This window comes from Mustelus asterias, chromosome 7 (assembly GCF_964213995.1).
Source record: "Mustelus asterias chromosome 7, sMusAst1.hap1.1, whole genome shotgun sequence".
Taxonomy (NCBI): Eukaryota; Metazoa; Chordata; class Chondrichthyes; order Carcharhiniformes; family Triakidae; genus Mustelus; species Mustelus asterias.
In genome coordinates this window covers 12,236,964-12,249,950 of record NC_135807.1, presented here as the reverse complement: position 1 = coordinate 12,249,950, position 12,987 = coordinate 12,236,964, and the positions used below count along the sequence as shown (strand labels likewise).

General features: G+C 45.9%; 1 protein-coding gene across 1 annotated transcript in view; it reads left to right on the top strand.

Moving 5' to 3' along the window:
- The window catches only part of cdh7a (cadherin 7a), a 166,819-nt gene that overhangs the window by 46,064 nt on the left and 107,768 nt on the right, over positions 1 to 12,987 (top strand). The window contains exon 4 of the mRNA XM_078215669.1: positions 6,726 to 6,893. Coding sequence (XP_078071795.1) covers positions 6,726 to 6,893 — 168 coding nt within the window. The remainder of the gene's footprint in view (positions 1 to 6,725; positions 6,894 to 12,987) is intronic.

The following is a 12,987-nucleotide window of genomic DNA, read 5'->3' as shown; positions in this document are numbered from 1 at the left end:
TGGTGACAGCTTGGAGGAGTTTCCATTGTTTTCCCGGGAGGAGTGAAGGATGAGAGGAGATTTGGTAGAGGTGTTCATGAGGTGTGAGGATTGAGCAGATAGGGAGAGCTCCAGCTGGGTACGAACTGGTGACTTATACAAGGTCAACATAACTCCTTGCACCTGTACTCTGTGCCTCTATTAATGAAGCCCAGGATACTGTATGCTCTATTAACCACACCCTCAACCTGGAGCGACTTATGCACATATAGGGGAGCACAGCGGCACAGTGGTTAGCACTGCTGCCTCACAGCGCCATATACCTGGGTTTGATTCCCGGCTTGGGTCGCTGTCTGTGTGGAGTTTGCACGTTCTCCCCATGTCTGCATGGGTTTCCTCCGGGTGCTCCGATTTCCTCCCACAGTCCAAATATGTGCAGGTCAGGTGCTTTGGCAATGATAAATTGTCCTTTAGTGCCCTGGGATGCATAGGTTAGAGGGATTAGCAGGGTAAATATGTGAGGTTACGGGGATAAGGCTTAGGTGGGATTGTTGTCGGTGCAGGCTCGAAGGGCCGAACGGCCTCCTTCTGCATTGTAGGGTTTCGATATACGTCCAGGTCCCCCTGCTCCTGTATCCCCATTGTAATCATTCCCATCCTTTTATGTGCATCAAGGGTGGAATTTTCCTGTCCCACCCACCACGGGAATCGTAAAAGGGGGGCCACGAGCCATGCAAAGGACCTTGGGTGGGATTTTCCGGCCTTGAGGCGAGCACGGCTGGAAAATCCTGTCCATGGACCTTCCGAGATTTGGAAGGGGGAAGATCATCTCATTGAAATGTTTAAAATCCTTGGCAGGATAGATGGTGAAAGGCCGTTTCCTTGGCTGAAGAATCCAGAACCAGCGAGCAGCATCTCGGCGTGGCCACCTAAGGCTGAAATGAGGAGAAAATTCTTCACTCGGCAACTTGTGAATTCTTGGAATTTTCTGCCTCAGCTGCGTTTATTCGGTTATTGACTTTAATCGAAACTGGGGTCAGGAGATTTTGGGACATTCAGGGAATCGAGGACTCTGGAAGTTGGGCGGGAAAGTGGAGATGACATTGGAGATTGGCAACAGGCCAGAATTCTCCAAGCTTGCCCACGGCTGGGATTCTCCAGTCCCGCTGCAGTGAGTGGAGTTTTGGTTGAGCGTCAAATTCTCCATTCTCGCTGGCAGCAGTGGCGGTGTGTGCGAGACTGGAGAATTCCGGCCATGATCTCACTGAATGGTGGAGCAGGCTCGAGGGATTACATGACTGACCCCTGCTCCTATTTCAAATGCTGGTAAGCTGCATTGGCGTCATTAACAGAATTATGGAATCCATAGAATTATAGAATACCTACAGCACAGAAGGAGGCCATTCGGCCCACCGAGTCAGTACCGACCGCAATCCCATTCAGGCCCTATTCCTGTAACCCTCATTTACCCTGCTGATCCCCCTGACACTAAGGGGCAATTTAGCATGGCCAATCAACCTCAAAAAACAGCGAGGTTATGTTGCAGCTGTATTAGGTGCTGGTGAGGCCACACCTGGAGTACTGTGTACAGTTTTGGTCTCCTTACTTGAGAAAGCATATACTGGCACTGGAGGGGGTGCAGAGGAGATTCACTCGGTTGATTCCGGAGTTGAGAGGGTTGGTTTATGAGGAGAGACTGAGTAGACTGAGGCTATACTCATTGGAATTCAGAAGAATGAGGGGAGATCTTATAGAAAGATATAAGATTATGAAAGGAATAGATAAGATAGAAGCAGGGAAGTTGTTTCCACTGGCGGGTGAAACTAGAACTAGGGGGCATGGCCTCAAAATAAGGGGGAGCAGATTTAGGACTGCGTTGAGGAGGGACTTCTTCACACAAAGGGTTGTGAATCTGTGAAATTCCCTGCCCAGTGAAGCAGTTGAGGCTACCTCATTGAATGCTTTTAAGGCAAGGATAGATACATTTTTGAGCAGGAAAGGAATTAAGAGTTATGGTGAGCGGGCGGGTAAGTGGAGCTGAGTCCACGAAAAGATCAGCCATGGCCTTATTGAATGGTGGAGCAGGCTCGATGGCCAGATGGCCTACTCCTGCTCCTAGTTCTTATGTTCTTATAACCTAACCTGCATACCTTTGGACTGTGGGAGGAAACTGGAGCACCCGGAAGAAACCCACGCAGACACATGGAGAATGTACAAACTCCACACAGTGTCCCGAAGCTGGAATTGAACCCAGGTCCCTGGCGCAGTGAGGCAGCAGTTTTAGCCACTGTGCCACCGGAATCACATTGAGCTGGTAAATTGCATTAAAAAGAAATGATCAATATACTCTCATATATTAGTTACTGAAGATTATAAAATGCTCCAATGCGTTAAGTTGTGTAAGGGCTGGAATACGGCAGCCTGCCTTGCGAGAAGAAAAGTAAATTTGCAAATCATTTGTATTATTAATGTTTTGACAAGAGTCACAGCATTGCTGTGACATTGGTTCGATGCTCCATCTGACCTGTCAAAGTTACCAGGTTTTCATCGAAAACCAAGCTGTCTCTGCACCGACTTTTTCCTTAATTATTTTGAATGCAGGATGCTGGAACGCGGGGCATCATTAAATTCAGTGAAATTATTCATCATAACATAGCCAAGCCTGGCATCCTCATCACGATATTTTGCACGGGTTTTTATTTAGATTCTGCCTGTTAACATTGATATTTATAATGTGGAGGTTAAGCAGAGTGACAATATCATAAAGACACTTGATTTATGTTAGTCTCAATTTCTTCTTGATGTTATTTGAAACAGAGACGCTGGTGGGACCGATTTGTTTTAAATGGGTTAATCTCTCTTAAAATCAGAGCTGAAGGAATCTGAGAGCAGTGAAATCAGTGTTCGTGTAGCAATCTCAATTGGTCGTGCTAAATTCTCCCTCAGTGTACCCGAATAGGAGTGTGGCGACGAGGGGATTTTGACAGTAACTTCATTGCAGTGTTAATGTAAGCCTTACTTGTGACACTAATAAATAAACTGAAAGGACTTAAACACTGGTGTCATTTCAAAGTTTATATGTTTTGAGACTCGTAATTTGAGTGAAATTTCTTTATCCTATTTTAAAATAGTAATTATAACACATTGAACTGGGACCATTAGTTTTGGAACTAGTTTAGTTGAGTTTCAGTTTTAGTTCAGTTTTAGTGTCAGAAGTAGGCAATTCTCTCCCTCCCTAACCATGATAGAGCTGGATTTAAAGTTTTAAAGTTTATTTATTAGTGACACAAGTAGGCTTACACTAACACAGCAATGAAGTTACTGTGCAAATCCCCTCGTCACCACACTCCGGCGTCTGTTTGGGTACACTGAGGGAGAATTTAGCATGGCCAATCCACTTAACCAGCAGGACTGGTTAAGCAAAATCACAAATGGAAGGGTAGAGTGTGGTGGAAATAATTTTTTGAGGTGTGTCTATTTCAAAGCCAGGTGTATTGTGGGGAAGGCAGATGAGCTGAAGGCGTGGATAGACACATGGAAATATGACATTATAGCCATTAGTGAAACTTGGCTACAGGAGGGGCAGGACTGGCAGATCAATGTTCCAGGGTTCCAATGTTTCAGGCGGGATAGAGGCAGAGGGATAAAAGGTGGGGGGGTGGCATTGTTGGTCAGGGAAAATGTTACAGCGGTACTCAGGCAGGATAGATTAGGGAGCTTGTCTACAGAGGCCCTATGGGTGGAGCTGAGAAACAGGAAAGGTATGACCACATTAATGGGCTTGTATTATAGACCACTCAATAGTCAGCGAGAATTGGAGGAGCAAATCAGCGGAGAGATAGCTGACAACTGCAAGAAACACAAAGTTGTGATAGTAGGGGATTTTAATTTTCCACATATAGATTGGGACTCGCATACTGTTAAAGGTTTAGACGGGGTAGAGTTTGTAAAATGTGTTCAGGAGAATTTTCTACATCGGTATATAGAGGTGCCAACTAGAGAGGATGCGATATTGGATCTCCTATTGGGAAATGAGTTAGGGCAGGTGATGGATGTGAGTGTGAGGGAACACTTTGGATCCAGTGATCATAATGCCATGAGTTTCAACCTGATCGCGGATAAGGATAGATCTGGTCCTCGGGTTGAAGTTCTGAACTGGAAAAAGGCCAAATTTGATGAAATGAGAAGGGATCTGGGAAGTGTGGATTGGCACAGGCTGTTCTCTGGTAAGGATGTAAATGGAAAGTGGGAGGCCTTCAAAGGAGAAATTTTGAGAGTGCAGAGTTTGTATGTTCCTGTCAGGATTAAAGGCAAAGTAAATAGGAATAAGGAACCTTGGTTCTCGAGGGAGATTGTAACACTGATTAAGAGGAAGAGAGAGTTGTATGAAATGTACAGGCAGCAAGGAACAGATCAGATGCTCGAGGAGTATAAAAAGTGCAAGAAGCTACTTAAGAGGGAAATCAGGAGGGCTAAAAGAAGACATGAGGTTGCTTTGGCAGACAGAGTGAAGGAAAATCCAAAGAGCTTCTATAGGTATGTTAGGAGCAAAAGGATAGTGAGGGATAAAATTGGTCCTCTTGAAGACCAGAGTGGTAGACTGTGTATGGAACCAAAAGAGATGGGGGAGATACTAAATGGTTTTTTTGCATCCGTATTTACTGAGGAAACGGGCATGGAGTCTACGGAAATAGGGCAAACTGGTAGGGAGGCCATGGAACCTTTACAGATTAAAGGGGAGGAGGTGCTCGCTGTCTTGAGGCAAATCAGAGTGGATAAATCCCCAGGACCGGACAGGGTATTCCCACGGACCTTGAGGGAAGCTAGTGTTGAACTTGCAGGGGCACTGGCAGACATATTTAAAATGTCAGTATTCACGGGGGAGGTGCCGGATGATTGGAGGGTGGCTCATGTTGTTCCGTTGTTTAAAAAAGGTTCCAAAAGAAATCCGGGAAATTATCGGCCAGTAAGTTTGACGTCGGTGGTGGGCAAGTTATTGGAAGATGTGATACGGGATAGGATCTACAAATATTTGGATAGACAGGGACTTATAAGGGAGAGTCAACATGGCTTTGTGCGTGGTAGGTCATGTTTGACCAATCTATTAGAGTTTTTCGAGGAGGTTACCAGGAAAGTGGATGAAGGGAAGGCGGTGGATGTTGTCTACCTGGATTTCAGCAAGGCCTTTGACAAGGTCCCTCATGGGAGGTTAGTTAGGAAGGTTCAGTCGCTAGGTATACATGGGGAGGTAGTAAATTGGATAAGACACTGGCTCAATGGAAGAAGCCAGAGAGTGGTTGTGGAGGATTGCTTCTCTGAGTGGAGGCCTGTGACTAGTGGTGTGCCGCAGGGATCGGTGTTGGGTCCATTGTTGTTTGTCATCTATATCAATGATCTGGATGATAATGTGGTAAATTGGATCAGCAAGTTTGCTGATGATACAAAGATTGGAGGTGTAGTGGACAGTGAGGAAGGTTTTCAAAGCTTGCAGAGGGATTTGGACCAACTAGAAAAATGGGCTGAAAAATGGCAAATGGAATTTAACGCAGACAAGTGTGAGATATTGCACTTTGGAAGGACAAACCAAAGAAGAACGTACAGGGTAAATGGTAGGACTCTGAAGAGTGCAGTTGAACAGAGGGATCTGGGAATACAGGTACAGAATTCCCTAAAAGTGACGTCACAGGTGGATAGGGTCGTAAAGAGTGCCTTTGGTACATTGGCCTTTATAAATCGGAGTATCGAGTATAAAAGTTGGAGTGTCATGGTAAGGTTATATAAGGCATTGGTGAGGCCGAGTTTGGAGTATTGTGTACAGTTTTGGTCACCTAGTTACAGGAAGGATGTAAATAAGATTGAAAGAGTGCAGAGAAGGTTCACAAGAATGTTGCCGGGACTTGAGAAGCTGAGTTACAGAGAGAGATTGAATATGTTGGGACTTTATTCCCTGGAGCGTAGAAGATTGAGGGGAGATTTGATAGAGATGTATAAGATTTTGATGGGTATAGATAGAGTGAATGCAAGCAGGCTTTTTCCGCTGAGGCTAGGGGAGAAAAAAACCAGAGGGCATGGGTTAAGGGTGAAAGGAGAAAAGTTTAAAGGGAATATTAGGGGGGGCTTCTTCACGCAGAGAGTGGTGGGAGTGTGGAATGAGCTGCCGGATAAAGTGGTAAATGCTTTAACACTTTTAACATTTAAGAAAAACTTGGACGGGTTCATGGATGAGAGGGGTGTGGAGGGATATGGTCCAAGTGCAGGTCAGTGGGACTAGGCATAAAATGGTTCGGCACAGACAAGAAGGGCCAAAAGGCCTGTTTCTGAGCTGTAATTTTCTATGGTTCTATGGTTCTACTGTGGGAGAAAACTGGAGCACCCAGAGTAAACTCACGCAGACACAGGAGAACATGCAGACTCTGCACAGACAGTGATCCAAGCTGGGAATCGAACTCGGGTGGGTTCCTGGCACTGTGAGGCAGTAGTGCTAACAACTGTGCCACCGTGCCACCCCTGAGGATAACTCAGACACAACACATGGCGTATTTCTATGAAGGTTGCTGCGCTGACGATACTAAATTATTCATGATTTTAAACAATCAGTGAGGTAGTGGATGTATCAAATGAGATGAAGGAGAGCAGGAGCTGAATAGTGGGGCCACTATTGACTGTGGAATGAATGGAGTTGCCATGCTTATCATGTTCCGAATATACTTGGCCCAACACTGACCCTTTTTGGATGTGTCTTTCAGGAATCATCAGAACAGCTCTACCTAACATGGACAGGGAGGCCAAAGATCGCTACCTGCTGGTGATACAAGCGAAAGATATGGTTGGACAAATGGGAGGTTTGTCTGGGACCACGTCGATCACCGTTACTCTCAGTGATGTCAATGACAACCCACCTCGCTTCTCTCGCAGTAAGGAACTGTATTAACTCTTTATCACGGCAAACCATTCATCAAACTTTCACTGTGATATCTTCCTATCTGGTGAGGTGGAACCATAGATGAGATTACTCACTGCACATTCATTAGAAACACGATTAACCTCAGGGTCAGTAACGTTTCGGGAACTTAGGGTAAATATTATCAAAAAGAGATGGCTGCTATTTCTGAAGTATTTACAAGGCATATGGTACATTGTTTGGTGATCCCACTGTTCTATTTCATTGGCGATCTCAGGGTTTACATAAATTCCCTCTGCGCAAGAGTCTTGTCTCGGGAGGCGATGACCTAGTAGTTATCGGTTAAACTATTCACCCAGAAATTCAGCTAATATTCTGGGGACCTGGGTTTGAATCCCGCCATGGCAGATGGTGGAATTTGAATTCAATAAAAAAAAATCTGGAATCAAGATGACCACAAAACCATTGTTGATTGTCAGAAAAACCCATCTGGTTCACTAATGTCCTTCAGGGAAGGAAATCTGCCGTCCTTACCTGGCCTGGCCTATTCCCCGTAAACAAGTCACAAGGTCAGGTTCTGGTCAAAATTTGCGTCAATCCACCTTGACCTATTTTTACACGTGGAGAATTTTGTGCAACTCTTTTCAGAGTGAGGACTTTTGATTCTGTTAAAGACTTTGGTGAAAGAATAATGGGAAATATTTATTTTCTTTATTCTTTCACAGAACGAGGGTGTCCCTGGCTGGGCCAGCATTTGTTGCCCAGCCTTGCTTGCTCTCGAAATGAGTGGCTCACTCGGCCATTTCAGAGGGCAGCTCAGAGTCAACCACATTGACTGTTCCTGTTGCAATGAAGATGCACTTTGACTGCAAATATTTTGGCATGGGAGGAGTCTCTGCTCCTGATAATGTAAATAGATTTATTATCATTAGTGTCACAAGTAGGTTTATATTAATACTGCAATGAAGTTACTGTGAAAATCCCTAAGTCGCCACACTCCGGCGCTTGTTCGGGTACACTGAGGGAGAATTTAGCACGGCCAATGCACCTAACCAGCACATCTTTCAGACTGTGGGAAGAAACCGGAGCACCCGGAGGAAACCCATGCAGACACGGGGAGAATATGCAGACTCCACACAGACAGTGACCCAAGCCAGGAATCGAACCCTGGTTCCTGGAGCTGAGGCAGCAGGGCTAACCACTGTGCCACTGCGTCGCATTAATAGCTTAATGACAATGGTAACTTTTAAACTGTGTCATTTCTCTGGTTAAAATAGAACCTAGAAGCAGGAGGAGGCCATTCGGCCCTTCAAGCCTGCTCCGCCATTCATTTTGATCATGGCTGCTCATCAAATTCAATATCCTGATTCCTCCCTTCCCCCCATATCCCTTCATCCCTTTAGCCCCAAGAGCTATATCTAATTTCTTCTTGGAATCATACATTTTGACCTCAACAGCTTTCTCTGGCAGTGAATTCCACACATTCACCATCCTCTATAATACTACTAGGCCATCGCTTCCCTAGACAAGACTCTTGCGCGGAGCGAATTATGTGAACCCTGAGATCGCCAATGAAATAGAACAGTGGGTGAAGAAATTTCTCCTCACCTCAGTTCTAAAAGGTTTACTCCGTTATCCTCAAACTATGACCCCTCGTTCTGGACTTCCCCACCATTGGGAAGATTCTTTCTGAATCTACCCTGTCTAACCTTGTTAGAATTTCTATGAGATCCCCTCTCACTCTTCTAAACTCCAGTGAATATAATCCTAACCGACTTAGTCTCTCCTCATATGACAGACCTGCCATCCCAGGAATCAGCCTGGTAAACCTTTGCTGTACTCCCTCTATAGCAAGGACATCCTCCCTCAGATAAGGACACCAAAACTGCACACAATACTCCAGGTGTGGCCTCACCAACATCCTATACAATTGCAGCAAAACGTCCCTATCCTTGTATTCAAATCTTCTCGCTATGAAGACCAACACACCATTTGCCTTCTTTACTGCCTGCTGTACCTGCACGCTTACTTTCAGCGACTGATGCATGAGGACACTAAGGTCTCGTTGAGTATCCACCTCTCTCAATTTACACCCATTCAAGTAATAATCTGTCTTCCTATTATTGCTGCCAAAGTGGATAACCTCACATTTATCCACATTACTCTGCATCTGCCATGCAGATGTCCACACATTCAGCCTGAACAAATCACGTTAAAGCATCTCTGCATCCTCCTCACAGCTCACCCTCCTACCCAACTTTGGATCATCTGCAAATTTGGAGATGACAAAATAGAATCATAGAATGATAGAATCCCTACAGTGCAGAAAGAGGCCATTTGGCCCATCGAGTCTGCACTGACCAGCCAGGCTCTATCCCCATATCCCCACATATTTATCCTGCTAATCCCCTGGGCACTAATGATCAATTTAGCATGGCCAATCCACCTAACCTGCGCATCTTTGGAATGTGAATGGTGGCACAGTGGTTCTAGAATGTTGTTATTTTGGTACATATGTTATCAATTTTGCTAAATTTTAAAATTTCAAGGTGAATAAATTGAAAAGAGTGAGAATTATCAGGCTGACGTTTTACTAGTTCATCCAATCAAGTACAATATTACACTTTAGTCTGTGTATTAACATTAAATGTTACATTTGGGGAGGCAGTGGTGCAGTAGTGTTGTCGCTGGACTAGCAATCCAGAGACCCCGGGTAATGCTTTGGGGACCTGTGTTCGAATCCCATCACAGCAGATGATGAAATTTGAAACCAAAAAAAATCTGGAACTATGAAAGTCTCCTGATGACCAACAAGCTGTTGTCAATTGTTGTGAAAATCCATCCAGTTCACTAATGTCACAAAAACAGAAAATACTGGAACATCTCAGCAGGTTTGACAGCATCTGTGGAGAGAGAATGGAGCCAACGCTTCGAGTCTGGATGACCCTTCATCAGAGGACTGTTTTTGTTTCAGATTCCAGCATCCGCGTACTTTGCTTTTATATTATGGTTCACTAATGTCCTTTAGGGAAGGAAATCTGCCATCCTTACCCAGTCTGGCCTACATGTGACTCCAGAGCCACAGCAATGTTGTTGACTCCCAACTGCCCTCAGGAATGGGCAACAAATACTGGCCCAACCAGCAACAAATTAAAAGTGCAAAGAATAAATGACATATGACTGTGTCAAATGGTCTGATGATAATATGGGAAAGCCCAGGGCACCGATTATTAAAAGTTCACTTACACACTTCAAGCAAAATAACATACTATTCCATAATTATGGACCTGGGTTCGATTCCTGGCTTGGGTCACTGTCTGTGTGGAGTTTGCACGTTCTCCTCGTGTCTGCGTGGGTTTCCTCCGGGTGCTCCGGTTTCCTCCCACAGTCAAAAGATGTGCGGGTTAGGTTGATTGGCCATGCTAAATTGCCCTTAGTGTCCTGAGATGCGTAGGTTAGAGGGATTAGTGGGTAAATATGTAGGGATATGGGGGTAGGGCCTGGGTGGGATTGTGGTCGGTGCAGACTCGATGGGCCGAATGGCCTCTTTCTGTGCTGTAGAGTTTCTATGATTCTATGATTATCATAAGATTATTTTTTTACTTCATTCGTGGGACATGGGCGTCGCTGGCTGGGCCAGCATTTATTGCCCATCCCTAGTTGCCCTTGAGAAGGTGGTGGTGAGCTGCCTTCTTGAATCACTGCAGTCCACATGGTGTGGGTTGACCCACAATGCCGTTAGGGAGGGAATTCCAGGATTTTGACCCAGTGACTGCGAAGGAACGGCGATATGGGACGGCATGGTGACACAGTGGTTAGCACTGTTGCCTCAGTGTCAGGGACCTGGGTTCGATTCCCGGCTTGGGTCACTGTCTGTACGGAGTCTGCATGTTCTCCCCGTGTCTGCGTGGGTTTCCTCTGGGTACTCCGATTGCCTCCCACAGTCAAGGGTATCTAGGTTAGGCAGATTGGGTGAGGTAAATGCGTGGGCTTACAGGAATAGGGTTGGGCCTTGGTAAGATGCTCTTTTGGAGAGCTGGTGCAGACTTGATAGGCTGAATGGCCTCTTTCTCACTGTAGGGATTCTATTATTCTATGAAAATGAGTAAACATAGAAAACAGTCCAAAGATGTGCGGGTTAGGTGGATTAGCCATGCTAAATTCGCCCTCAGTATATCCGAGCAGGCGCCGGAGTGTGGCGACTAGGGGATTTTCACAGTAACTTCATTGCAGTGTTAATGCAAGCCTACTTGTGACTATTAAATAAACTTTAATATATGCCATTTTTGATTGCCCTGTGAGATTATCTCAATAATGATCAACATTAACATCAACTCATGTGGCACAGCGTCACAGTGGTTAGCACTGCTGCCTCACAGTGCCAGGGACCCGGTTCAATGTTACTTTCTGCCCAATATGCACAGTTATTGACAATTAGCATAACCATAGGCCGCACTTGGAATATAGTGTTCAATTCTGGTCGCCACACTACCAGGAGGATGTGGAGGCTTTGGAGAGGGTACAGAAAAGATTGACCAGGATGTTGCCTGGTATGGAGGGCATTAGCTATGAGGAGAGGTTGGAGAAACTTGGTTTGTTCTCACTGGAATGACGGAGGTTGAGGGGCAACCTGATAGAAGTCTACAAGATTATGAGGGGCATGGACAAAGTTGATAATCAAAAGCTTTTTCCCAGGGTGGAAGAGTCAATTACGAGGTTTAAGGTGCCAGAGGCAAGGTTTAAAGGAGATGTACGAGGCAAGTTTTTTACACAGAGGGTGGTGAGTGCCTGGAACTCGCTGCCGGGGGAGGTAGTGGAAGCGGATACGATAGTGAGTTTTAAGGGGCGTCTGGACAAATACATGAATAGGATGGGAATAGAGAGATATGGTCCCCAGAAGGGTAGGGGGTTTTAGTTCAGTCGGGCAGCATGGCCGGTGCAGGCTTGGAGGGCCGAAGGGCCTGTTCCTGTGCTGTAATTTTCTTTGTTCTGTTTGGTCTTTGTTCATTATGAGTTTCACAAGGTTCTCAATCAAATTCCCATTCAATGGGCGTTGTCCAAGCCAAGAACCACCATTTAAACATGGCTCCTTTCTTGCCTCGCCGTTTTCCCAGGCTGAAGGAGATGGCTCACAACCTCTGTGTCCTATCTGACCCTGAGATAAGCTTCTCATTTCACACTCGCTCGTCACAAACACGCCTGGATCCACCTCCACAAGATCGCCCATCTCCACCCCTTCATCAGACCATCTGCTGCTGAAGCCCTCAGCCATTGCCTCGGTCACCTTGAGAATTGCGGATTATTTCCCAGGTTCCTGCCACAGTCGAGCCTTCAGAAATTTCAGCTCATCCAAATCCCTGCTTCTTGTGTAATTTAGCACATCAAATCCAATTCGCTCATCACTCCTCCTTGCAGTTTGACAATTGCTCCCGTTCTTCAATGGTTTCAACATTGTCCACTCCCCCCCGATCAACACCACCCCATTGCCACAAATTAAATTCCTAATTTGCATTGAAATCATAGAATCATAGAATGTTACAGTGTAGAAGGAGGCCATTCGGCCCATCGAGCCTGCACCGGCCACAATCCCACACAGGCCCTATTCCCGTAACCCCACGTATTTACCCTACTAATCCCCCTGACACTAAGGGGCAATTTAGCATGGCCAATCAACCTGAGCTGCACATCTTTGGAGCGTGGGAGGGAACCGGAGCATCTGGAGGAAACCCATGCAGATGCAGGGAGAATGTGCAAACTCTACGCAAACTCTCGCAAACACCCGAGGCCAGAATTGAACCCGGTTCCCTGTAAGGTAGCAGTGCTAACTACTGTGCCACCATGCTGCCCATAAATCCTTCCATCCTTCCATGCTCTCACCCCCTCTCAAAATCTGTCACCTCCTCCAGCCCGACAACCTCAGAGAACATCGTAGCCCTTCAACTCTGACCTCTTGCGCATCTCCCACTTCCTTAACCAGCCCCTCCCTCACCTACCCATTGGCGGGGGTCAGTATTCCTGCCAGAGGGGACAGGCCACCCAGCCTTTCTCATGCCTGTCCATGGGCTCCATAAATCCCAACCCCCACTCCCTGGCGCCATGCTGGTAAA